Source organism: Sorex araneus, chromosome X (assembly GCF_027595985.1).
Source record: "Sorex araneus isolate mSorAra2 chromosome X, mSorAra2.pri, whole genome shotgun sequence".
NCBI lineage: Eukaryota > Metazoa > Chordata > Mammalia > Eulipotyphla > Soricidae > Sorex > Sorex araneus.
The window spans coordinates 238,999,605-239,026,940 of NC_073313.1; the positions used below are offsets into that span (position 1 = coordinate 238,999,605).

Genomic DNA, 27,336 nt, shown 5'->3' on the forward strand with positions numbered 1-27,336 from the left:
CCATAATGCCTAAATGAGAGAGAGAGAGAGAGAGAGAGAGAGACAGAGACAGAGACAGAGAAAGAGACAGACAGAGAGAGAGAGGGGGGGAGAGAGAGAGAGAGAAAGAGAGAGAGGGGGGGGAGAGAGAGAGAAAGGGGGGGAAAGAGAGAGGGGGGGGGAGAGAGAGAGAGAGAGGTGACTTGAACCGGAGAAAGGGAAACTGGGGACACTGGTCCTGGGAAATCACACTGGTGAAGGGATGAGTGTTGGAACACTGTATGACTGAAACGCAATCATGAACAATTTTGTAATGCTCCATTCTCACGGGAGGGAAGCCAGGAACCCTGGTAGAGGGAAAGAGACACTGGTGCTGGAACATCATATGTCTAAAACCCAGTGATGAGTAACTCTGTAAACCATGGTGCTTTAATAACAGTTTTAAAAAATAAATAAAATAAATAGAGCCAGGGGCATGGAGACATGGCTGAGTGGCAGAGTGCCTGGCACGTAGGTGTGAGGCTGAGAGGGTTGGCTCCCTAGTACCACCTGCATCTTTGCATGCAATCAACTTGCTGGGATCCTCAGAGCCTTAAGGCCTGTGTGACCCTCAGCAAACCACAGCCCAGTTCCTACTCCCTGACATAGCAACAACAAAGAGTGGAGGGGATATTAGCACTGTAGCACTGTTGTCCCATTGTTCATTGATTTGCTCGAGCGGGCAGCAGTAACATCTCCATTGTGAGACTTGTTGTTACTGTTTTTGGCATATCCAGTACGCCACGGGGAGCTTGCCAGGCTCTGCCGTGCAGGCGGGATACTCTCGGTAGCTTGCCGGGCTCTCTGAGAGGGATGGAGGAATTGAACCTGGGTCGGCTGTGTGCAAGGCAAACGCCTACCACTGTGCTATCGTTCCAGCCCTGAGGGGATATTAAAAAAAATGTTTGTTTTATGTTTTCTGGCCACACCCTACATTGCTTAGGGACTATTTTCAGCTCAGTGCTCAGGGGTGGCTCCTGGTGGTGCTCAGTGCTAGAGGCCACTGAGTTCTCTTTCTATCCCCAAATAAATGTTTAAAGGAATCAGCAGTTAAGAGATAGTACAGAGGGTAAGGCACTTGTCTTGTACATGGCCAACCCATATTTGGTCATTGGCACCCCCCCACATGGTCCCCCACTGCCAGGAGTGACCCCTAAGTGCAGAGCCAGGAGTGCTGAGCCCCAAAACAAAACCCATAATAAAATTTAATTTTTAAAAATAAAACAGTTAATAGGCATCAGGGAGATTTTCTCAAGCAAGACAGAAGGAAAGACTGTCACAGGATTCCATTCAAGTTCTTAGCTGCATTTCTCCATGTTTTACTTTTGGGTTATAACCGGCTATGCTCAAGGATCACGCCTGACTGGACTCCAGGGACCCTACAAATGTGCAGTAGTGGGGACTGAACAGGGACTGGCTGTATGCAAGGCAAGCACTTTACCCACTATACTATAATTCCACCCCCTACTTTTTCCCCACTGAAGTCCTTCGTTAAAATGGGGTATTAGATTCACTGGGAATTGAAAGAAAAAATAATGAAGTTTTTATTACTAAGCATTTATTAACAATGCTATTACTGTTCCAAAGAAGATAACATATGTAGAAAATGCCACTGGGGAGGCTGGAGAGACAGTACAGGGGTTCAGACACTGGCCTTGTTGGAGGCAGACCCTGATCTAGACCCCAGCACCATCCAGGATCCTCGGAGCACTGCCAGAAGTGACCTCTGAGCACAAAGCGAGGGGTAAGTCCTGACTAATGCCAGGCAGAGCACAAATACACACTCCCCTCCCCTCCACAAAATATATATGCATGTATATACTGCTGCTACTACTAAAAGGAGCTCTGATGGGAATTCTGAATTCCTACTTCCTACTTCTGCATTCTTATTCATCACCCATTACATTATCCCTCCAACATTACATGTCCTCTAAGGTGGTCTATGGAAACAAGGACCCTTAATGGGACCGCTCTGTCCTGGGAGCTCTTCCACCCTTATTGTCTCGGTTGCAGTATTAAGCATCAAGCCCCGTGCCCAAAGTCACCACGGTGACAGTAAAAGTGCAGCGACTCACCCAAGTGGGGAAACAGGTCGGTGTCCAGCTGATGCTTTTGGGTGCACAGTTTCACCAGTCTCTGCAGTCGACTTATACAAGAGAAGTGGGGCGAGAAGGCGGTGGCTTTCATCAGGATCCGGTCAGTCCGGGGCGGGTCCCCGACAGGAGCCCGACTGGATGGCAGGAGGGGCAGCGGCCTCTTGTGAGGCCACTGCCTTGCTTGTGCTATAGTGTGTGTGGTGGGGGCCACTCCCTGCATTGGTAGGCTGGTGTTCTGAGGTTGAGGTGACTTGCAGACTAAACCCTGCGGCGGTGCTGGAGGTTTAAGAGAAGTGGACAATGGTGACAGGTGGGCGTGCTGCGGCGGCGGCTGCGAAGGTGCAGGAGGGGGACTAAAGTGCTCTTGCCGGACTTTCAAAATCTCAGTCTCTCGCTGGCGCTGCCGATTCTGGGCCAGCTTGCTCTGCAGCTTCTTCCTCACGGTTGCCCCTTTCTTCAGGTCATCGTCTTCCTCGTTGAAAGCAAAGGGGTCCTCCAACTCGGTGTCCAGGTAGTGGAGGGGGACCCTGGCCCCCGGTGGAGAGAGGGACATCCCATCCAGTCCGTTGGGCATCTTCAAGGCTAACGTGGGCACCGTCAGGCTGAAGGCCATGGTATCCATCTGGTGCCTGACCTTCACCTCCTCTATCGGATCATTCTTTTTCTTCCTCTCTTTTTTCGGGATAAAGCCGAGTACCTGCAAGTGGCTGCTGCAGTACCTTTGAAAACACACACACACACACACACACATGCGTGAGAAAATGGTCGCAGCACATAGCAGGAAGAACAGCATGCAGAACTATGTAAAATAAGAGTCCCAAGATGCTAAAAATGGATGACTGATGTAACTTTGGTTGTTTGTGGGCTTAATAGATGCGACTCCCTCTACTCTCAAGTAATCCTCAAAGACTGAGCGATTTGCCACAGCAAATAGGTGAATTCTCTGTGTATTGAGGCAAACCATCCAATTTCCTAGTGGCCCGGGGTAACAGACCAGCCAATGCTTCCTTACACAACTTTTTCTCTATTCGTAGCATATACAAAGTAATTCCTCACCCATCTCAAGGGTCACTTAAAATTCTCTTGGTGGGGGGGCAGATTGGAAGAGGGTCTTTTCCAATGCCTTTGAAGCATTTTGGCTACAGAAAGATCTTACACATAACCCTTAATAATAGTAAATGTCTTCTGTCAGTGAGGGAAGGAGGAGAAAGTTACAGAAAAGAGAAACAAACTGATAAAAACTAGAAATTATAGATAAAAAGGAATCTCTCGATGATGAGCTATCAGCATACAGATTATGCCTACCTGTAGGCAGGCATTTACTAAATATCTTCAGTGAAGCTGGAGTGACAGTACAATAGACAGGGCGCTTGCTTTGCATATGGCTGACCATGGTTCAACCCCCAGTACTCCATATGGTTCCCTGAGCCCACCAGGAGAGATCACCGAGCACAAAGCCAGGAGTAAGCACTCCTGGGTATGGCCCAAAACCAAAATAAATAAATTAAATGTACTTCAAATGAGAAAACTAAGCTTGCAGAAATTTAAAAAAAACAAAAAAACAAACAAAAAACCTGCCCCAGACAATCCATTTGGAAAGTAGTAAGAACTGAAAAGTGACCTTAAAAATAATCATCATCATCATCATCATCATCATCATCATCATCATCATCATCATCATCATCATCATCATCAAGGGCTGGAAAGAGAGTGCATAGAAAAGGCATTTTTCTTGCATGTGCCCTACCCAGGTTCAAACCTTAGCACCATGTAAGCTACCCACAAAGCCAACTAGAGTGACACCTGGGTGCAGATCCAGGAGTGAGCTCTAAGCACAGCCAAGTGTGGTCCCAAAAGAATAAAGAGGGACTAAAGTGACAGAACAGTGGGGTGGGCATTCACATGCACATGACGGTCCTGGGCTTAATCTCTGGCATCTCATATGGTCCCCCAAGTACAGCCAGGAGTAACCCCTGAGCACTGCTGAGTTTGGCCCAAAAACTATTAAAAAAGGGAAGGAAGGAAGGAAGGAAGGAAGGAAGGAAGGAAGGAAGGAAGGAAGGAAGGAAGGAAGGAAGGAAGGAAGGAAGGAAAGAAGGAAGGAGAAAGGCTTAAAACAATGCTCATGGAAACTCATTAGCCATCAATAAGGAGCAAGTTACTTTTATAATATAGATGCTATTTTTAAAACACTACAGGGATCAAAGAGATGGCTCAAAGAGCAAGGGTGCATGCTTTATATGAAGGAGCCCCAGGTTTGATCCCCTGGCACCCCATATGGTCCCCCAACTCAGCCAGGGGTGATCCCTGAGCACAGAGCCAGGAGAAAGCCCTAAGCATAGCTGGGTATGATCCAAAGCACAAAACCAAACAAACGAGATACCCAGAGTAACTCTTATTTTATTTCTTGCTGTGAAATATTATGATAATACTTGCTTCAGTTGAAATAAAAAAAAATCCAGGTTGACAAACTACAATAAACTAAATTTAAATTATTATTATAGAGGGGCTGGAACTAAGCATGTGCTTCGCCTATGGGAAGTCTGGGTTCAATCCCCATGCCAGCATGGTCCCCCAAGCACCACCAAGAATACTATCAGAAACAGCCCCAAAATCAAAACAAAAACCAAAAATTATAGTTGTGTTTATAATGGGGGTTGAAATTTTTTTTTTAAAAAAAGGAATAATCCAAGTTTACCCAGAATTCAAATTTAAAAAAAAAAAAAACAGGACTAAGTAATTACCATTTCCAGTCTGCTAAAACCAACTGGACAAATATTTAGCATAATACACTGGTCTTTTTCTCATCTGAGATTAAAATTTTATTTCTTGCCTCACTAAGCAGCTGTTTCTACCTTTCAGGTATTGTAATTTGAGGCCGTACGTGCTCATTAGAAATGCTAAGTGAGTATTCCCAAATTACATTATACTAAACTCATTTTCGTAGCAACTCTATCAACATAAATTATTTATTTCACCATGAAAGTGTAAAAAATCGTTCAACATGACATATAAAATGCATGATTCCTTTCAGCCAATTTATGTAGGTAACATCTGCTTATGTATAAGTTTCATATACATATTCAAAGACAGAAGTAAAAATGTTAAAATTTTCTAAATAAAAAAAAATACTTAAAACTTTGGAGAAAGCAAGCAATGTTTAACCAAAATCTATACGGTTGCTGGAGAAATGGTGAAAAAGAGACATGAAAAGGAGATTAAATGGAAACACAGTAAGAATTTAACCCCAAATGAATGCTATAAAATCACCCTAAGATTTCTTCTTTACTTTCTTTTAAAATATCTCTTCTTTGGGGGATAGTGAGATAATACAGCACATACATAAGGTATTTGCCTTGCACGCAGCTGATCTAGGTTCAACCCCCAATACCCCAAATGGTCCCTTGAGTCTGCTAGGAGAAATCCCTGAGCACAGAGCCAGGAGTAAGCCCTGAATACAGCAGGAAGTGGCCCAAAAACAAAAACAAAAAAATCTGCTTTTTTATTCAACATAGCATAAATTCACAATTCTAGTAATAAAACTGAATCTTACTGTGAAACTAGGTTCTAAATTAGAGTAAGTAGACTCTATATGGAATTATTTTTTAACAAAAGAATCAAAAGTATGAAAGTCAAACACTGCTTAGAAGTCTTCTGATTCAGGGAGACAATCTTTGAAATAATCTTTTTCACTAAGTATATACATATAACCTTTGCTCTCCTCCAAATACATTTTTAAAATTCCAAAACCATTATTATTCATGATACCTAACTACTTCCTAAAGTTTCTCTCATTGAGACAAATTACAAACTTAAGCAGAGAAGCTGAAAACCAAGTATCTCAATGCTAAGACTTATAGCAAAAATTTAAAGAAAGAAATTTTTACAATAATTCTCGAAAGTGTATTAAACAACAAAAAGACACTTACGCTTCTTAAACAATTCCCCAAACTTACTACTCCTTTCTTTATACATTGTATAGGCTGCCACAGCCCATCTACAGAAGCATTCCTCATCCCACCCCCCCTACCCACCCTGTAATTAATTACCTCCCGAGCTCAACATTCAAACTCACTGTATCAAAAGAAGAGGGGAATTACTTACATAGGCAGCTAAGGGAATCAAAGCCTGTTTTCCTTTAGCAGTAAGTTCTTACCTACGATCCTCTGATTTGGGGATGGGGTTGGTGCAGCGTTGGCTGTTATACTTGGCCACATATTCACATTGCTTGAAGGGGGCAGTCTTGTCCTCCAGAACGTGTCTGATACAGAAGGCGTAGCCGTTGAGTCGCCGCTGCTTGCACAGTTTGGGGCTATATGAGCACAAGGGCTTATTGTCAACCTCAGAGAAGTGTATATGTTTCCCTTCATACATCACGTGACTCTATTCCTTGTGAACATCAGCTAAAAAGATCAGCACAAGAAAAAGAAAAGAAACCCAAATGATAAATCAGAGAACAGAAAGCAGATTCAAGCTGAGAATTTCACTGAGGGACTTCTGGCCCCCCAGCCATACCTGATTTTAAATCTTCGGCACCATAGCAATGTTAAGAGAACCCAAGAGTACCAGTTTGGAATGCTGAAGATCAAGATGAGGCAGACTGTCTACAAAAATATCAAAAGGCCTAGTTAACAAACAGAAATTAGCAAAGCTGGCTTACCTGGGAATCAAAATACTGGGATGTCCCCCTTCGCCCCTTCCCAAGGGCACCACACATTCACTGTAAGGCAACACCCCAAAACTGGATTCAAGAAGGAAATAAGCAGCATAATATAGTAAGTGACTTTACCCCTCCAAATGGAAGCGACATTTTTGAGGGGGGAGACCACACCCATTAGTATTCAGGGCTTACTCTGGCAGGGTTGGGAGGCTAGGGAGTGCCAGGAAGCTAACCTCCGTCAGGTGCACGCAAGGCTTGTGCCTTCTCCCTTATCCAAGCTATCATCTCTCGGGCCCGCGACAGATAACTTCTACGTTAGTTAAATGTTAAGAATACCTCAAAGCAGCAGGGCTCCTCACCAAATGGATATCGTAAGGTGGCACATCTTTTCATTTCATTACTGGTAGGGGCATGGTATATGTACTGTTAGAACCCAACTCCCTTTACAATGCCACGGGAAAGAAGGGCAGCCCTAGAATTTCCTTAAGAAAGTCTACACTTTCTGTATGTGTCGTGCTGGGGTTCAAACTCGGGTCTCACATCTGCAGTGCAAGTATTCTACCACTCTAAATTCTCATTCTCTCTCTCTCTCTCTCTCTCTCTCTCTCTCTCTCTCTCTCTCTCTCTCTCTCTCTCTCTCTCTCTCTCTCTCTCTCTCCCCCTCTCTCTCTCTCTCTCTCTCCCCCTCTCTCTCTCTCTCCCCCTGCCCCCTTCCCTCTGGCAGTGCTTGCGGAACTATATACCATATGTAGTGCTGGTGATCAAGCTCAGGGCAGCCATATGCAAGGTAAGAGCCTTACCCACTGTACTCTCTCCAGCCCGAAAATTCTATTCTTTTCAATGGCAGCAAAATATTTAAAAATTTTGTCACAAATGCTTCCAGAAAATTTGGGGGGAAAGTTTTAAAGAACAAATTCTTGTTTTTAAAAAATCATCTTCAGGGGCCAGAGTGACAGTACAATGGGTAGGGTAGTTGCTTTGCATGTGGCTGACCCAGGCTCAATCCCTGGCATCCCTTATGGTCCCCCCAAGCCTACTGGGAGTGATCCCTGAGTGCCAAGACAGGAGTAAGCACTGAGCGTCTCTGGGGGTGACCCCAAAACAAAATAAAATAAGTCATTTTCTAATGGCTTATTCCATTAGAGCCAAATCCCTAGTCCAAAAAATGATTGCTTTGTTTCCTTTGTGGGCTGTAGAGAACACAACAGCAAATGAACAGGTATTTAACTTGCATACAGTCCACCCTAGTTCCAATCCCCAAATATTATTCCTCCAGCACCACCCAGGATCACTCCTGAGCACTGAGGAATGGCTCCGAAGCATGGCCCAGTGTGTTCCCTGCAGCCCACCAATGAAACAAAACAAGTCATTTTTTTGGCTGAGGATTTGGCTCTAATGACAAAACTCGTACCTGGGTTTGAGCCTCAGCACCACACTGCCACCACATGCTGTTGAGGTTATCTCCCCGGCCAGAGAAAGGTCCTGTCCCCCCTCTCTTATTACTCTACATCGACCCATCCAGACTAAAGTTACCCAAGTCTAAAAGCAGTCACCTAACCACATGCCCAGCATCCAGAGCCATGTTCTATGTCACATGGAGCTCCCTTACAAAGCAGGGTAAGAACCATGGTTTATGCACCTTCGGAGGTTTAATTAAAAAGTAGAAGGGGAAGGTACCACACAGTATTCACTACATGTAGACTCTATACACGAAAGGTCAAGACTAAGATGTATATACTATAACACATGAGGTCGACAATAAAACTAAAAAGATTAATGTGTAAAGGCAGCCTGGCAGTGAGTTGATCACTACCCACCTTCCTTCATACCTCAAAAGGCATCCTGAATGCTGATGGAACAGTGTGGATACTAGCTCCAGAAAAACACAAGAAAAACTGTCTTTTACCAAAGCGAGTATGAAGTTCCTCACAGCAGTGAATGACAAGATCCATTAATGCTTGAGGGACCCAGATTGAAATCAGCCACTCACGGCTCCGCCTTTAGCCCATCACTTAACCTCTCTGCATCTCCAGTTTCTCACCTGTGAAGCACAGCAGCTATGGGGCCAGGGAGACACCTTCAAGAGCTGAGCACTTTTTTATGCAAGCGCTTCTGGGAGCGAGAACCCAAGCACTGCCAGAGGTAACCACCAAACGAAAAATAATCACAACAACAATAATCGCAGCTATCACTGTATCACTGTCATCCCGTAGATCATCAATTTGCTCGAGCAGGCACCAGTAACATCTCCATTCGTCCTAGCCCTGAGATTTTGGCAGCCTCTCTTTACTCATTCTTCCCAGTGGTGCCGCATTGGAGGCTCTTTCAGGGTTACCATTCAGGGGAATGGATTTATCATTGTTACTGTATTTGGCATATTGAATACGCCACAGTGATATGTTTACATCAAGAAGCTTTGAGGGTCAAAAGCTACAGAGCAGGCCAGAAAGATAGCGCAGTCGGCAGGGTGCTTGCCTTGCATGTGGCTGACCAGGTTTGATCCCTACCACCACATATGGTCATCCCCACCCCATCCCCCCAATCACCACCAGGATGATCCCTGAGCACAAAGCTGGGAGTAAGCCCTGAAAGCAGCTGGGTGTGGCTCCAAAATAAACAAAAGCAAAAGCTAGGGAGTGTGCAGCGCACTAGGAATGATGCCCAGTAAAGCAGTGGAACAAAGAGAAGTTACTATTCATAGATGTCAATTTCTAATTCTCCTACGTTCTAACCTTTCCAGGATAAAGGGGGTAGAATATTGCATTTCTCTCCTGTTTTTGTTTTTGTCTTGGGCCACTTCTGGGCTGTTGGATGACCATGAGTTAACTTGGGGGACCATGAGTTAACTTGGGGTTCCCACATGCAAAGCATGTGCTCTCACACCTTGAGCCACCTCCCCGGCCTCCCGTCCATTTTCCAAACAGAAGGCACACCGTGCAGTTCTGGGGGGTGTCGGGAAGCGAAGGGAGAGGGCAAATGATGCACAGACCTCATATGTGCCAGGCAAACGCTCTGCCTCTTCTACTATCTCCCCAGCCTCTATGTTGCTCTTGAAACACATTTCGCTTACTCTAGTACAAAAACAAACAGACCTGAAATATTAACTTAGCTAATAAAAACAATATTCATTACTAAGTAAATCTAGTGGCACAACAATGTGAAACAAAAATAAGAGCACTCGGTAGGATTTAAGGAAAAATGGCTACACCAAATTCTTAAATTTAGTTGCCCCGGAGGACTGTTCAGGAGAGGAAATGCTTCAAAGTCAACCTCCGCTATTTCACTTTTAGACTATCTCTGGCCTGTGCAATATCAACCTGGCAAATATCAATCTCTGATGAATTAAGTTGAAGTAAATCTATAACCTTCAAAAAAAAAAAAGCATAAGTGGGAACAGAGTGTGTCTTTATGAATGAGTGTTCTATATATTCATGTGTGTGAGATAGTCACAAAAACTTGGAAAGACAGTTGAATTTCTTCAAAGAACTAGTCTAGCCTCATAATACAAAAATTAATATAGTTAGCATTACTGTAGTTGATCTCACATTAAAAACATATTCCATTTTTCTAAGCACTATGTTCTTATATTACCACAGTTTATAACATTCCAGGGTTGTTCTACACTAAACTTTATTCAATATTAAGCATTAACCCTTTTAATTTGGCTTTCAGCTCATCAATTATATAACATAGTCATCTCCCTTCCCATCCCCACAAGGATTGACTTGTAGGAACTAAAGCATGGTCTTTCTGTTGGAAATAAATACATCAAGTTGGTAACATTAAACTGTAGTTTGCCTGAACAGAAAATTCCTTGAATCATACCCTTTTTTCCCTACTAATTTCTGTAATCAAGGCCAGCAAGACCAGTCAATTTCCCCCCATCTTGCCCTAACAACTTTTTTTTTTTTGGTTTTTGATTTTGGGTCACATTCAGAGGTGTTTACAGCTTTTTCCTGGCTCTGCATTCAGGGATATGATATGGGGTTCAGGGATCAAATCTGGGCTGGCCACATGCAAGGTAAATGCCCTATCCACTGTACTATTGCTACAGCCCCACCAACATAAATTTTTATATTTAAAAACTAAAAGGCTGTGGAGAGAGCTCAAGGGACTGGGATACGTGCACTGCATGCTGGAGCCTCGAGTACTACCTCAGGCACTGCAAGGTCCCCCAAGCATTATCAGGAGTGATTCCAAAGAGAGTGATTCCATGGGCAGGGGGGCGGGTATGGCCTAGTCCCCCTAATGATACAGATAGTCTGTATATCACGACCCAGTATGCTAGGGGCTATTCCTGGTTCCTTGCTTCTTGGCAGTTTTGGGGGACTAGATTTGGTATCTGGGATTTAAATGAGATCAGTGGAGAGGGTACAGTGCCAGCAGTAGATCAACCTGTACCTGTGGGGCAAGTGCATCAGCAGCCTGACAGTGCCTTCAGGCTTCCTGAAACCCCAAAATTGTCGCTGTGCCTCTGGCCGGAACCCAACAACTTGGGAACAAATTTCCTTAGAAATTAAACAGTCAAAAGTCAGGTATGTGGGAGTCATGCCCACAAAACACCTCTGGCTCAGCTATGCAAGCTCATTTATCGGCTTTGCTTCAGAGACCTATAAATAAATCTCAAAAGAGATCAAAAGTTGCAGTTAATCTCAGACCCACAAAAGGCTGAGAACACCAGGGTAAATCGAAGAGGCACAGGTTAGCCTGGTGCCCACCCAAGCAGAGCCCCAGCAGCCACTTGCTGCCATTGCCAAAATTGCCACTACCCCTAGCCTGATTCCACCATCTCAGGACGGACCTAACTGAGGTCCGTCTGCTCAAAATTCGGATATGTGGGTGTTGTGACTGAAATCTCCAGGCCTTCTTGGGGTTGAGATGAGCTAGCTCCCCCCCCCACCTCCCTGTACTTCTGGAAGCCTTGACAGTCATATCCACACCCCAAAGCTGCCATCCAGTTAAAAGTTACTCCAGCCTTACTGTCCCAATAAAAATACTGAATGTCCTGAACAAATACAATAATCTCTTAGTAGCTATACTGCTAAACATGATGCACAAAAGGAAAAGGAGAGAGAGAGAAAGAAGAAAAGTACCTGCCACAGAAGGAGGCTGGGGGTAGGGATGGGATGTTGGGGGATAGTGGGAAGGAAAAAGGGACATTGGTGGTGGGAAATGTACATTGGTGGAGGGATGGGTGTTGGATCGTTGTATGACTAAAACCCAACCATGAGCAGCTTCATAATGGTCTATCTCATGAATATTCAATAAAAAAAAATTTTTAAAAGCAGGGTCGGATAATAATTATAATAATAACCTGATTTATTTAGTGCTAGATTTACAAAAAATTACTTAGTGATGGATTTACAATTTTATTTTAATTAATAAGCATCAATCATTAAATTCAAATTACTATTAATAACTATTAATAATAACCTGCAAATAATCTTAATAATAATTCACTGTTTTCCTTGTCACTCTCTCTAGTTTTAAATTTTACCTTTTTCATTTTGAACTGCTCAAACTGCTCAAACCTACCTCTACTATACTCAGCTGTTATACATATGTGCAACTTGGAAGACTCTGTTCTGGAATGACAACATTTTTCTCTTTGATTTTATACCCTGCAGGATGGAGCTATGGTACAGTGAGTAGGGCCCTCGCTCTGCAAGCAGCTGACCCACGTCCGATTCCCGACATCCCATATGGTCCCCAGAGCACCATCAGTCATGATTCCTGAGCACAGAGCCAGGAGTAACCTCTGAGCATCGCTGGGTATGACCCCCCCAAGAAAACAAAACAAAAATGTATACCCCGATCCTTTCAGCTCACTCTTCTTCCTGCTGTTTGTCATTTATTTCTTGAGTTTTTGAATCATCCCCTAAGGTCCTGTGTCGGAGGAGCCATGTCACCAGCCCCAGTCCACACACCACCTTCCACCGTCACAAACGAACTACTCATCATTTTCACTTGCACAGAAAGTTTCTGGGAAATGATTATTGATTATCGCTCAAGAGGTCTTTACACGAAGAAGTTTTAAATTTTAGCTAAATTCTCTAAATGTAGCTAACTGAGAGAAAACAGAGATGTCAGTACTCTGTCATCGTTAATCAGGAAAAGCCTTTTAAAATTATACAGTCATATCTCCCCCAAACAAAACAAATAAAAACATAAAGCAATGAGGTTAGAGGGACAGCACAGTGGGTAGGGTGCTTGCCTTGCACAGTGATCCCCAGCACAGCACCTATAGGTTCCCTGGGCTGTCCCAGGAATGATCCCCACGTGCAGACAAGTAATCCTGAGCACTGTTGGGTGTGACTTAAAAATCAAAACAAACAAAAAGCTATAAAGCAAATAAGTCATTTTCACAATGAACATAATACTTTTGTAATTCTTTTCCATTTTTTTTTTTGGGGGGGGGAGCATACCTGGCTATGCTAGGGGAGTATGAAGTGTTGAGAGCCAGACCCAGGACTCCACTCATGCAAGCAAGGCAAGTGCTGAATCACTAGCCACATCCCCAGCCCCAGCTTTCCTATTTTCATTCTAAAGAATCAACAGGCTGTTAAGGAAGTGATGAAATTCGATTCCCTTCACTTTCACTGTCAAATACAATGACTTTAGCTTCTATGTATGTCTTTATTAAACACGAAAGAAAAGACCATCATTTTCCCCAGTTGAGATATAATAGCAAGAGACAAAATTTTTGTCTCTTGAAAATGATAAAGTAGAAAGGAAATGAACTGGAAGGAAAGGATGTGAACAGTCGGAGGCTCTCAACCCCCGTGGGTTCCTGTGGTGCCACCAAGTCTAGGACCCGCTGCTCCTGCTACTTAAAGCAGCTGCTCCTGGGAGAGGTGGGCTTAGAGTAGCTTCAGGTGCGATTGTGGGGGAACAAACAGAAGGCAGATTTCCAGGGGTGCGGAGCGACTAATTTTCTGAGAAGGGTAATAAGCCAAGTAAGTTAGAGCAGTCCAGAGTAAATCAGCAGGTGGCTGCCCTATGTGCCCCCTGCCCTGGGCCATGCTCCCCCCCATCCAGAGCACACTGGGCTCTCCATGGGCGGACACCTGCTCCTCCTCCTCCTCCTCTTTGCTCTGCACCTCCCCAGTGGGCCTTTGTCATCCACTTTAACTGCCCACTTTTCTGCAGTCCCCCTCCTAGGAAATAAGCTCCAGACAAACAACTTTCCTGTTTTCCAAGACCTAGCACAGACCTCAGCAGTTAATAAATGTTCAACAAATAGATGCTGGCTGCATGATTAGCTTCTGCAGCAATGACTTAATTCCTGGGGTTGTCTGCCTACCTAAAGTTTACTGCATTCACCCAAAGATCAGCTACCATGTTTAGCTTCTATTTTATTATTTCAGGTGGTCGTACACACTATGCTTGGAGCTGGGGGTCAGCGGGGAAGCAGGGGTACTATACTCCCAGCCCTGTACTGGGGTGCGGGGGGGGGGACTGGGGGAGGAAAGGAAAGAGGGAGAGAGAATGAATTTATTAAATCTGTCTATCTTATTTCCTTCGAACTCTCCGAATTCATTAATCCATCTAACAGTCTTATTTTGCCACTTGCCACAAGATATCAAAGGTGTTGATAATCACTTCTACGCCATTACAAAAAGGTGTTTAATTTCAACATCTTTTAAACAACTTCTCATCCACCTTAATTTTCTACATATAGTTGCCAACTTCATATAATTCTTTGCATTTTCTTTTTGAGTAACTACCCTGGCATCGAGATGGGCCTGGCCAAAGTGCCTAATTCTTAACTTTAAGTTAAGAGCTTGATCATGGACAAATGTTGTCATGATTCAAAAGTAACGAGGAGACTGGGATCCTGCTAGGGATAGGAAAAACTAATCTGGCCTGAGCACTGTACTCTGAGATCGAGATGGCCCCAGGAGAGCAATTCTATAAGCTTAATGCATCTCTTCTGTGTCCATACAAAATGACATGGCTCTGAATAAACTAGGCAAAGGACTCAAGGAGAAGAGAAAAACAGTATTTACAAGTCAACAGAACACAAAGAGTTACAAATAAACACAGGGCAATGGGAGCACTGTGATGAGAGTAACCCAATAAACCTAAACAATCTGAGGCTAATGTTACCCTACAAGTAACCAACTGTTTTTCATTTCCAAATCCATCACCCCTTTTTCTTCTGGGTTTTTATTTGGGGGGCAGGGTGGCACATACCAGCAGTGCTCAGGGCTTACTTCTGGCAGGCTCAGGGTGGCTATATGGTGCACCAAGAATTGAGCCCTGGTTCCCTGCTTACAAGTCAAGTGCCTTACCCATTGTCCTATCTCTCCAGCCCCTCAAATCCCTTTTTAAAAGTTCAACTGCTGGAGAGATAGTACAGCAGATCAGGTGCTTGCCTTGCATCTGAATAACACAGATTCACTCTCCATCACTCCATAAGGTCCCTTGAACCCTGCCAGGAGTGATCCCTGAGCACAGAGCCAAAGTAAGTCTTAAGCTCAGCTGGGTGTGGCTCAGAAATCTTACCCTCCCAATAATAATAATAATAATAATAAATTATAAATGAAAGTTCAACCTAATCTTTATAGTTATACTAGAAACATCCTGATGTAGTCACTCACCTTTTTAAGGTATAGTAAGAAAGCATGCTGAGTGCAAATGGCCTTCTGCTTCAAAATCTAACTTCATTCTGAGTATTGCAAATATCAAAACCAATGTCATTATATCATGGAAACAAAAATTTAACTTGTCTACTCTATGTTCATAAGCTTTACCTTTTTTAATTAAAGAAATCATGAAGCACTAAGAAAATCTGTACATTTGTTTCACTCTTTATATCTAACCACCACTTGTCAAATTCTTTATCCTGAACCTCTTCTAAGGTGAGGTTCACATGCCTTTACTGTTAGATTCATTGTAAGTTATAAAGAAAAAATATATATAAGTAAAATTCACATAATCTTAATTACATAGACCGTAAGATTTAATTATCTCACTTTCTAATTCATGAAGAAAGGCAATACCTAAACTGTGCCTTTATTATACAATAAACTGTATAATTTCTTTAAAAAAAAAAGTTGGGGGCAGAGCAATAGTACAGCGGACAGGATGCCTGCCTTGCACGGGACCTGGTTCCATCTAGGCATCCCATATGATCCCCTAGGAACCTCCAGGAGTAATTCCTGAGTGCCGAGCCCTGAGCATCGCTGGGTGTGACCCAAAAAGCTAATAAATAAATAAAAATAAATCTAAACCAGAATGATAATACAGAAGATAAGGTGCTTGCCTTGCATGCAGCTGACCCCAGTTCAAATCCCTAGCATCCAGAGCACTGCCAGAGGTCACTCCTGAGCACAGAGTCAGGAGCTGCCCCTGGACACTGCTCTGGGTGTGACCATCAAGCCCTTCTTCAAAAGAAAACCTTAATCAGACTAAAGTTATTAATAATTTTATCAAACATTATATTCAGCTGTCCAGATAACTAAATTTATATATACAGATCTATGCTCTCTCAAAGAGAATGCAAGTAATTAAGCACTTCAGAGCAACAGCAGGATATACACTCATTACTCAAAAAGTTAAAAAAAAATGCAAAAATAACTATCTCTGAGAACAGTCTCATAGAAAGAATATTTCCACAGTAAATATAACCATATACTGGAATTCAAGAGTAGGAAATATGCACAAGTGGCAAAATCTTCTTTTAAATCCTCCTTGATACTGTATACTGGCTTTAACTGGGAAATAAAACAATCCATTTGCATAGCTTCTTCTTTCAAGTAAGGAGAATATGACACGAACAGGGAGAAAAGTCAGGAAGGAAAGATTGTAACAAAAGCAACCAACACGCTTTGTCTTCCAACAGCAACTATAAAAACCAATTTGACAAGAATGTGAACATTATTCTCTTTGGGACCGCTGCTCTATCACCTCCATGTGGAATCTCTGTATGTCATTACTGTTCTTTTGATTCTCATGTTTCAGAAGCATGTTCATTTCACTGCCACAGCATTTCCCCCTAATTACCATCTGTAACTTTATATTCCACCACCTTTAAAGAGGCTAGACCTACAACATACCTACTATTCTCTCCTAGCCAGCATGAACCTATTTTCTCAGAATGTTACTTTTCAACACAGTCAATGCAAATTAAGAATACTTACTTATCCCATAGTCACACATGTTCAAGTATTAGGAAAAAACTTTCCCTTGGGGCTGAGAAAGTGGCTCACTGGCAAAGCATAAGCCTTGCGTGCATGGGACCGAGGTTCAATACTTGGTACTTTCTCATCCTTTATAGCGTTTTCTGAAATAAGTGGGTTTGGGGCCACAATAGGCAATACTCAGGGGCTACTCCCAGCACACTGCTTGGGTCACTCCTTTGAAGCGCGATGGCAGGATAGAACCTGGGCTTTTATATGCAACGCATGTGCTATAACTCACTGAATCATCTCTCTAGTCTTGAAATAAGTTTTAACTCTACTTCATTAAGCCCCCAAATGTAACAAGATACTAAAATATAATGAAATAAATTTAAAAAAAATCTGGGGCCAGAGAGACACTACTATAGTGGGTAGGGCACTTGCCTTGCATGTGGGTGACCTGGGTTCAATCCCTGGCACATGTGGTCCCCTGAGCACTGCCAGGACTGATCCCAAGCAGAGAACCAGAGTAAACCATGAGCACTGCCAGGTATGGCCCCCAAACGAAAATAAACAGAATACCCTAAAATCCTTCATTAACAATGTGAAAAGCAGTAACATTAGATTATCAGTTATGAAATGATGAAAACTGTCAGTGTGATTTGAAGAAAAAAAAAATCAGTGACAAAAATGATCTATTATCCCCACATATAAATATTTAGGATAACTGAGGTTCAATTTAGAATATCTTAAGACTAATAAATAATGCTTCTTGGATGTCTCTTATGTGCCAATGCTGGGGCTGGAGCAATAGCACAATGGGTAGGGCGTTTGCCTTGCACATGGCTGACCTGGGTTGATTCCCAGCATCCCATATGGTCCCCTGAGCACCACCAGGGGTAATTCCTGAGTGCATGAGCCAGAAGTAACCCCTGTGCATTGCCGGGTATGACCCAAAGAGCAAAAAATAAAAAATTTGTTATTAGCCAATGCTGTGCCCAAACTAAACAAAGAAGCCTGCATTATGCATTTAAACTAAAATTACTTTATGCTTGCTGAGTTCCTTACTTTATTAGAAAAGTAAGAATATTTTTATGTAACAACTGAGGGTGTTGGCTCCTGCAACAAAGAAGGTGCTCACTCTAGTTCTGCTAATTACTCCTTAAGTGTATGATTTTGGGCAAGTTATTTAGGTTACAGTTTTCCCATCAGTCAAGAGAGGACTGTAGTAGTATGTACTTCACTGAGTCCTTTGATGAATTAAATTAGATATTTCATGAAACGTGCTTAGCATACTTCCCAGCTCAGTGTCCCTATTATGAATTGCTATTAGAAGCAGCAATAGTCACTCACTGGTCTCATAATTTTAGTCTAGAATCTGCTAGACAAAATCTCCAGCTGCTAGTGGAGATTTGTAATTCATAGTCAGTCCCTGCCACTGTCTTCGCAAGAAGATAACATAACCCCATTGAGAACTATTTCCTATAATCCATATTTAAAAACTCTCCACTCTATAGTATCTATATAACGATGCTCTTGTCAAGAAAAATACTTGCAGAATGAATAGTGTTTGATTCGTTGTATAGCACCATTAGCACCAGTTAACGCTCCTTTACATGAAGTGCCCTCTGAATTCCTATCCGTATCATTTACAATTGTTACAGAAACTATGGCAGGGCAAGAAGAAAATCTAAGTTGCAGCTACAGTCCTCAAGGTTCTTTTTAAAACCTTAAACTCATGTTCTTTTTGTTGCTAAATTTCACATCCACTTTTTTATCTTTATCTTGACTTCTTCTGTAGCATCTGACATGCTAACCACTTTTTCTTTGTGAATAATCTCTCCTTTCTGTCCACTTAGCCATTGGCTGATTTTTCTAGTCTCAATATTCAAATGTCAGTGAGTCCCTAGATAGATTTAATCTTACTTTACAGAACTGCAAGATGAAATGGGCTGAAGGGGTGGGCCAGAGGCAAGACTTAGGCAAACTTTGCTTATATAAAAAGATATCTGATTGAGACCGGTCCCAGCAAGCCATTGTGATTTAATAAATAAATCCACCCTAAGGTTTACAGCTATTCCAATTTGTTAAGAAATAAATTTTCAAATTCTTCCATTAAGTTTCCTTGTTAGTAATTCATTTTAACTGAAGTACAAAATGCGTGACCTTGAGCAAGTTATTATAAATAGCTGTTTGCATCTATGAAATAGCAGTGATTAAGTCACATAAATATACAAAAAGGATGAGTCAAAACATTCCACTAGAGACTTTCATTTTAATTTCTACTCTATAGCTCCTAAGACTACAGAGGTCATTATTCCTGGCTTCCAACCAAATATACAAAATTGTGAACATGCATACATAAGTGGATTTTTCTGGAGAAAGGCCCATGGAAGGAAATAAAGAAAGAAGGAAGGAAAGGAGGGAGGGAGGGAGGGAGGGAGGGGGAGGGAAAGAAGGAAGGAAGGAAGGAAGGAAGGAAGGAAGGAAGGAAGGAAGGAAGGAAGGAAGGAAGGAAGGAAGGAAGGAAGGAAGGAAGAAGGAAGGATGGATGAATGGATGGACAAAAGGGCCAGGTTTTAAAGAGAAAAAAAAAAGATAAGCACTGACTCGGCCATTTTTTTTTTTTTACTTCTACTATTCATTTCTATAAGGATGATTTCCAATTTACCTTTGGCCAACCTAAGCACACTACCGTACCTCAAAGACCAGCCTCTCTACCAGCCTTTCCCCACCACCATGGCTGTCCACCCCCAGCTGAACCCTTCCAACTCTTCTCAGAAGCAGCCTCTGTGGTCTGACTCCGGTCCTGCTAACCGCCTTCTAGTCTTAACTCCTTTCTTTCACTCTTGGATACAACTCAAGTCCTCTCAAGTGCTAGGAACTGGCTTGGCCAATGGTCTCAGAGTCCCCGAGATGAACAAGGCATCCAAACTCTTTAGGATGTAGCCAGGTAGCTCTCTTCGTCCCCTAGTTTAGTTCTACTCCCCCAAAATTTATCATTATCCATTACAGAATAGATCCTACCTCTGGGAATACTTTTTTTCAGTCTTTCCTTCCTCTAAGGCAGAATTCCCCCCAGAAAAACCCACACTTTAAGGCTTGCCCCTAAGCCACAATAAATAGATCTCCTTTCTTGAGGCTTATCTAACCCTTGTCATTCAATTAGTAAATAAGTGTCGGCAACTTTTTAAAAAATATTTTTTTCTCTTTTGTTTAAAAAACATTTTTTACACTATACTAGAGTATAAACTCTTCAAGGACAGAGAAAAATGCGTCTTTGTAATACAAGACTGGCATCTTAGTTAAAAAAAATAAAAGTAATTTTGAAAAAAACCCAGGAACACAGGAAGTTTTATCAGTTAAATAAAAGAAACAACAAAGTATTAGTGACTCTAACAGATTCATTGGGAAGACATCTTCCTGACTCAGGTGAGCCCACCAAAGGCACAGACAGCTCAGTTCTTTCCTATGCGTGTGCGCATGCACACACGTACACACACGTACACACACGTATACACACACACACACACACACACACACTCAGATTGTTAACTTCAAGAGTTTGGGTCCAGAGTGATAGTACAATAGTACAGCAGGTAAGGCTGGCTTGCAGCTGACCCCAGGTACAATTCCCAGAACCATATGTGGTCCTCCAAGTCACACCAGGAGTGACCCCTGAGCATAGGGCAGGGAATATGTCCTGAACACTGCTTGAGTGTGATCCAAAAACAAAACAAAAAGTTGAAGGGAAGGAGTTAGAGGTAAAAGAGAGTGACTGTCTTTGCCCGTAGGTTAGCTCCAACTCCTTTACATTTGTCCTTTTACAGAATTCAACAGCAGAGACTAGATCGAAATCCAGGTTGCTACAACTTTCTATAGATAACTGCTAATTTCTCACAGGAACAAAAGTTATTTACTTGTATCATGAAGGTAATTATAATACTCAATCTGTACTCAAATGCTTAATAGTATTAAAAATATACACCAAGCCAGGAACTCATTCAGGTTGGAAAATGTCACATGGAGAACATTAAAACTTTTTAAAGGAAAACATATATTCTCCCTGGCCCCAGGACTAAAGCTTTTGATCAATACAAAATGAATTAACTACAATTAAAGGGAAGATTTTGTCTAGTGCCTGCACATATAGTCACACATGGAAACACAACACAACAGAGTGTTAACAAAGGTTATCTCCTGAATAGTTCAATATGAGCACATTTTACTGTTAGTTAGAAAAAAAGAGCAAGCAGTGGCTGGAGTACAAGAGGTTACGTACCTGTCTTGCATGTGACCAATGCTAGTTCGAATCCCTGCCCCTGTGGTTCCCCAAGTATGGACAGGATTACTCTGAGCACTCCCCTTATTCTGGATAAGGCCAACATAGCCCTGAGCACTGCCAGGTGTGAGGGAGGGAGGGAGGGAGGGAGGGAGGGAGGGAGGGAGGAAGGAAGGAAGGAAGGAAGGAAGGAAGGAAGGAAGGAGGGAGGGAGGGAGGAGGGAGGGAGGGAGGAAAGGAGGGAGGGGGGAGGGAGGGAGGGAACAGATAAGACAAATGGCATTTAGATAGTGTTGAGAGTAAAGTATGTGTAGACTAGGACATCTACTATGAGCCAAGCACTAAGCTAGCTCATTCAATCCTTAAATCAGAAAGGTTTCTTTCTGCTCCGCTCCGAGGCCTAAAGGTAGAGCATACACCCTACAGTGGGAGGTCCTGGATGGTACCTGCAAGTGTGCCTGGTCCTCCCACAATTTAAAAAGAAAAAAAAAAAGGATTTCTTCCATTTCATAGATAAAGAAATAAAAGAGACTGAGTAAAGTGACTATTCCAAGAGTGCTCATCAACCCCAAAGTCCAGTCCTAATGTAGCTGACTGCAGGTTCCATGCTACAAGAAAAATTTAATCTAAAAGCTGTTTTAAAAAACAAACATGGGGCCAGAGAGATCGTACAGCAGGATAAGGCACTTGCCTTGCACGTAGCCCACCAGGTTTTGGTCCCCAGCACCCCCAATATTGTCCAAGCCCTGCCAGAAATGATTCTAAGCACAGATCCAGGAGTAGGCCCTGAACACAGCCAGGACATTCCCCTCAACTGTGTCTCCCTCTCTGTCCCCCCCCAAATAAAAAAACCAGCATCCTGGAAAAGAGTAAGAAGTAGCCTGACATCTTCAATGCAAGGAGGGAAGAGAGAAAACTAAGGTTTTACATCAATCTTACTCAAGAGTATTTTGCAAGTGTCTCAAAATAGCCAGGAACAACAACAACAACAACAACAACAACAACAAAAATAGCCAGGAACATTGTCAACATTGTCTAAGATCAGCTATTAGGAGCCAGGGCCTGCAGAAGAACCTGTATGTGAAGCAGGAAGAAGCCTCCATTGCAGTTGGCTGCACAGGCAGGCTGCATTCGCGTGAGTTAAGTGGACTTGGCCTGACCCCATTGGACACGCAGAGGAGTGTCTGCTGCGGGGCCAGTTTGCTGGGGACCACTCGCACCCTCCAACCCAGTTTCACCTACGCATTCAGTGTTTGAAAACCACCAGGTGGATGTTGACGGGAGATTCCTGGCTGAGAACACTGTTTTCTTGCTGTATTCAGATACAGGTGACGACTCATTAGCCAGCACTACTGCTCCAAAATCTGACAGAGGAGAGTGGCTCGCCCAGAGAGTATCTCAGATAGGAATGAATGGATCATATGGTTCCTCAAGAGCAAATCCTAAGGGCAGAGCCAGGAGTAACCCCTGAGCATCTGGGTGTGGTCAAAAACAAAAACAAACAAAACCAAGAATGAATGAATTGGCATTTCTTTTCTTTTCTTTTTTTTTTTTTGCTTTTTGGACATACCCGGCAATGCACAGGGGTTCCTCCTGGCTCTGCACTCAGGAATCACCCCTGGCGGTGCTCAGGGGACCATATGGGATGCTGGGAATCGAACCCGGGTCGGCCGCGTGCAAGGCAAACGCCCTACCCGCTGTGCTATTGCTCCAGACCCAGAATTGGCATTTCTTTGAAAAGACATCTAATTGGGTGGGGGTGGGAGGGGGGATTCTCTGACTTAATACATCTTTTAATCTATCTAAACTAAAGCTTCCATTCTTTAAAATTAATACCAAAATGGTTCGTTGAGAAAAATAGTTGAAGGCCTTGTTCACAAATTTCTGTATAGAATCTTTCAGGAAAAAAAAAAAGGAAACTAGATGATTTCAGACTTACAAATTAAAAGGAACATCTAATTTTGAAACTAAATATGTAATAGTGAAAAAGAATTTCCTCTAGCGATTACAATTAATTCAACATCCCTGAAAGTCTTTTTTACTATTTTCAAATAAAATGTGGCTTCAAGAATCACAAACCTAGGTGCCTGAGGAATAGTACAGCATGCAGGGTGCTAGCCTTGCACGCAGCTGAAACGGGTTTGATCCCCTCACACCCTATAAGGTCCCCCGAGTCCTACCAAAAGGGATCCCTGGGCACAGACCAGGTACGCCCCTCCCTCCCCTGCCAAACAACCGAACAGAATAAACCGAAGCCACCATTCTTTCAGAATAAAGTAACCTCTAAGGCAATTCGATGAGGAAAGTAGTATGTGTTTGGGACAGGGTGAAAAAATGTACAAAGCTTTTGGATGACTTCCATCCAATATGATCTAAAAATAAGGGCAGACTATAATAGAAGTTAACAATTTTTGGTATGCAAGTACAAGAAAACATCCAAGTCAATAAGTAATTTCAATTAATCAATAAAGTTAAACCACCATTAAATGGAATCTGCATCTTATATGAAACCCACACAATTTTAAATTCAAGTTTTCCTTAAGCAAAATGCTAAAAGCTGAATATATATCATGGAGAAACAGAAGGAGTTTCATTTTAGGCAAACAAAAGGGAAAGAAAGGCAGTTTAATAAGAATCACAGAAGGAGTCTCACTTCCACCCTGGGCATTAGTTAGCACTGACCAAGTCTTGGGGTCATCTAGCCACTGCTCTGCCAATGACAGCTTTTTCCTCAGTAAGCATGTCCCGTCCGGGTGGTAGAACACCTCTGCCAGCTGATTCCAGCCTGCTGTCTAGGCAGGACAAACAGCCACCCCCACTCTGCCCCAGGACCACTTACAAAAAGAAAGTGGGCGGGGAGGTGGCGGGAGAGATAGCACAAGAGGTAAGGCGCCTGCCTTGCACGCTGCCACTGTTGGTGCAAGCCAACTCTGCACATGGTTGCTCCCCTGAGCGTGGCCAGGGGCATACTCCTAAGCACCAGAGCCAGATATAGCCCATGTGCACGATCAGGTGTGGCCCAAACCTGCCCGTCCCCCCTATAAATACAAATTTTAAACAGAGGAAGCAAACCCATGAGAGAGGAAAGGTAACCGCTGCAAAAAGGCGCACACCGGTGGGGAACACAGAGTACATTTCAGGTCGCTCCTATACCAGCACTCCAAACTACACAAAACGGACAACCGGGAGGAGGGAAGTGTTGCCACAGGAAACATCCCTGAGAATCAGGAAACCTAGATTTGAAATTTTCAGTGCTCTACGCGTGTGTGCCTGAGGCGGGGTACGGGGGAGAGGGAAAGAGAGAGAGGTGAGAGGTGAGAGGGGTGAGAGAGAGAGAGAGAGGGGAGAGAGAGAGAGGGGAGAGAGAGAGAGAGAGAGAGAGAGAGAGAGAGAGAGAGAGAGAGAGAGAGAGAGAGAGAGAGAGAGAGAGAGAGAGAAAGAGAGTTATGTTTGACTTTCAAGGACCCCAAATTTAACTAAAAAGGAATACACAGAGGGAGAGGGCACATACCCCAACCAGAGTCCGCAGCTTTCAGCTCCCTGGGGGCTCCTCCCGTGGGGGGGGACCCCCTGAGTAATGGCAAGAATAAGTTTCCCTAAAAACCCGGTTTCCTTATTTCTAGGGTCTCATACAAGAGTCCTTATTATGAGAATAAAATAGACGCCGGGTCCTCAGACTGGAGACCCGGTTTCAGGGCTACCCTGCCCACCTCTCGCCCTCCCTCCCTCCCTCCCCCCCAATTTCTAAGGCTTTCCAGCTTTCTGACAACCGGGGTCCCTCCACACCCCCTCCGCCCCGGGGTTCCGTTCACGTGTTTCTTTTACCGGAGAATGACCAAACAGGACAGGAAACTGCTCTGTCGGGGTGGGAGTGCTCTTGAAATCCGGCCCCCTCCCCTCTCCCTCCTCCCTGCTCCCCCCATCTATTCCCCTACTGGGGAGCAGAGTGTGGGGGGGGAGTGCCCAGAGGGGGGAGGGGCGCTGGAGACGACCCCCTCCACTACACACACACACCTCCCTCTCCCCAGGAGTCCCCGGGTGACAACCGGGTGTAGGGGAGGCGGGAGGGGGGGGGCAAAGTGGCAAAGCACACCCTGCGATTCTGGGGTTGGGGCTTTAAAAAAAAAAAAAAAGGCGATCGGGAAAGCCTCTCCGGGAGAAATCCCACCTGAACGTACCTCCTCCCTTCCCACCGCAAAAAGGCCAGTCACGAACTAATGAGCTCAGGGGAGAAAAAAAAAAAACAGCCTGGAAAACTTTTCCAACGGCAGGAGCAGGCCGGGTGTCCCCCAGGCTGGAGGGGCTGGGGTGGGGGTGGGGGGCCGGAGTTTGCAGCCGGGGCGCGGGGTGGGGCGCGGGCGCGGGGTGCAGGGGCGGAGTACCTTCAATGGACAGGAACTGGCCCGGAGTTTCCAAATAGCCGAGTGCTCTCCCCCACCCCACCCCACCCCCCTCGCGCGCCTGCTCGGGTGGAGGGGAAGAGGGGGGGGTCCCGAGCGCTAGGACCGAGGCGTCCCCCGAAAGGCGGGCAGCAACCCCCCCCAAATCGGGGCCTGCAAGGAAACTTTCCGGGCCGCGGCTGCACCTGACTCCACGCCGCCCCTCCACCCCGCACCCCACGCCCGCCAGGCCGCCCGCCCCGCCCCGGCCAGGGCCGCCCGGAGCGCACGGGAGGAGGGGTGTCGGAGGGGGGGGTTAGGGGTGTGGGGGGCGAAGAGTGGGGGGGGATCAATTGAAGTGTTACCGAAATGGGTGGGCGAGACGGCGGTGGGCCGGGAGGGCTGGGCGCCCACCCCCCCCACTCCCAGGCCCGGGCCTGGCCGCGCTCCGCCGCCGGGGGAGAAGCTCCGGGCCCGCGCACGATTCCGCCCCGCGGCGCCGCCGGCCCGCCCGGAGCCCCTCGGAGTGGGGGCCGCGGGGGAGGAGGGGGGGACCCGGGGTGCAGGGCCGAGGGGCGGCCGCCCGCGGGGCCGCCGCCGGGCCCCCCCACCCGCCCGCGGCCTAGCCCGGGCCCCCCCCCACCCCACCCCCCTCAGCCCCACACCCCCACCCGGCCCGCGCCAGGCCGCGCCGTCCGCCTCGCCCCCGCCCGGGCGGGACCCCCCCCCCAGCCCGCCACCCCGCGCTCCCCTCCCCGCCCCGCCGCGGCCGCCCGCGGGCGCCCCCCGAGGCCCCCCGAGGCCCCCGGCCCCCCGCCACCCCGGGCGCCGGCCCCTCTCACCCTTTCATTCTCCGCCCGGGGCCTGGCGCGGGCCGGCGAATCCCCGGCCTCACGTAAGCGCGCTCGCCGCCCGCCCTGCCTGCGCGGCCCAGCCCGCCGCCCTACGGGAGCCCGGGGATGTGGGCCGGGCCTGGGGCCGCCTCTGCTTACCTTTCAGCTGCGTTTTTTTTTTTTTTTCCTCCTCTCTCCTCCTTCCCCCCTTTTCCCTCGGCCGGGCTGACAGATCAGAGTGAGAGGCGCTGCCAATGGACTAGGAAGCTCGGCTGCCGCGGCTAAACTGCTTCCCCCCGGGCTCCGGCGAGAGCCTTTCCCGGTCAAGCAAGAGGGGTGAGGATCATATTTTTATTTTGGAAACTCAAAAGTGCTCCCGGGGTCGGTGATTATTAAGGGGAAATCCCTGAATATACTCTCCAGCCAAGAAGGCAGGGCTGCCGGGGCTGCACTAGAAGAGGCAGCAGCCTCCTACAGCACCACTACAGGCACCGCGAGGACATAACACCAGAGAGCAGCTCCTCTGCCCTCCGAAACGACAACTTTCCTACCATCTTGGAGGCAGAGGAGAGGGGGGCCGGGGGGAAAAGTGCACCCCTGCCCGAGAAAAGTACACACTTGGACTTCTCGTCGTGGGGGAAAAGTCCAGCCGGGACGTCCACACCGGCGCCTGGCGGGGTGCGAGAGCGAGGAAGCATCTTGGGGGTGCCTGCGAGACCATTTGCATTTGCACCAGGGGGGCAAAACTGTTTTCTGCATCTTCTGATGGGAAGAAATCTTTACAAGACACAGGTTTTTCCGGTGATTATTATTTTGCTCTTTTTCTCTTTGCCTCGGTTTCCGTGTTGGTGACAGTGGGGGGTCGACTTTTCTTTTCTTTTTTTTTTTCTTCTTTCAGGCTGATGCTGATTTTTCCTTTTCTTCCTTGCAGAGCTAAGTTCTGT

General features: G+C 45.3%; 1 protein-coding gene across 7 annotated transcripts in view; it reads right to left on the reverse strand.

Moving 5' to 3' along the window:
* Positions 1–26,689, reverse strand: part of INO80D (INO80 complex subunit D) — an 81,688-nt gene extending 54,999 nt beyond the window's left edge. Inside the window, exons 1-5 of one of the 7 annotated variants that reach the window (XM_055120521.1) lie at positions 24,692–24,721; positions 9,764–9,845; positions 6,630–6,718; positions 6,271–6,517; positions 2,094–2,833 (exon numbers count right to left, since the gene is read on the reverse strand). In XM_055120521.1, coding sequence (XP_054976496.1) covers positions 2,094–2,833; positions 6,271–6,488 — 958 coding nt within the window. In that variant the 5' untranslated portion in view covers positions 6,489–6,517; positions 6,630–6,718; positions 9,764–9,845; positions 24,692–24,721. Of the gene's footprint in view, positions 1–2,093; positions 2,834–6,270; positions 6,518–6,629; positions 6,719–9,763; positions 9,846–12,584; positions 12,630–24,691; positions 24,722–25,358; positions 25,553–25,924; positions 26,187–26,401 lie in introns of those variants that run through there. The other 6 variants (XM_055120522.1, XM_055120519.1, XM_055120520.1 and 3 more) reach the window with 6 other exon arrangements.
* Between the last annotated feature and the right edge of the window lie 647 nt (positions 26,690–27,336).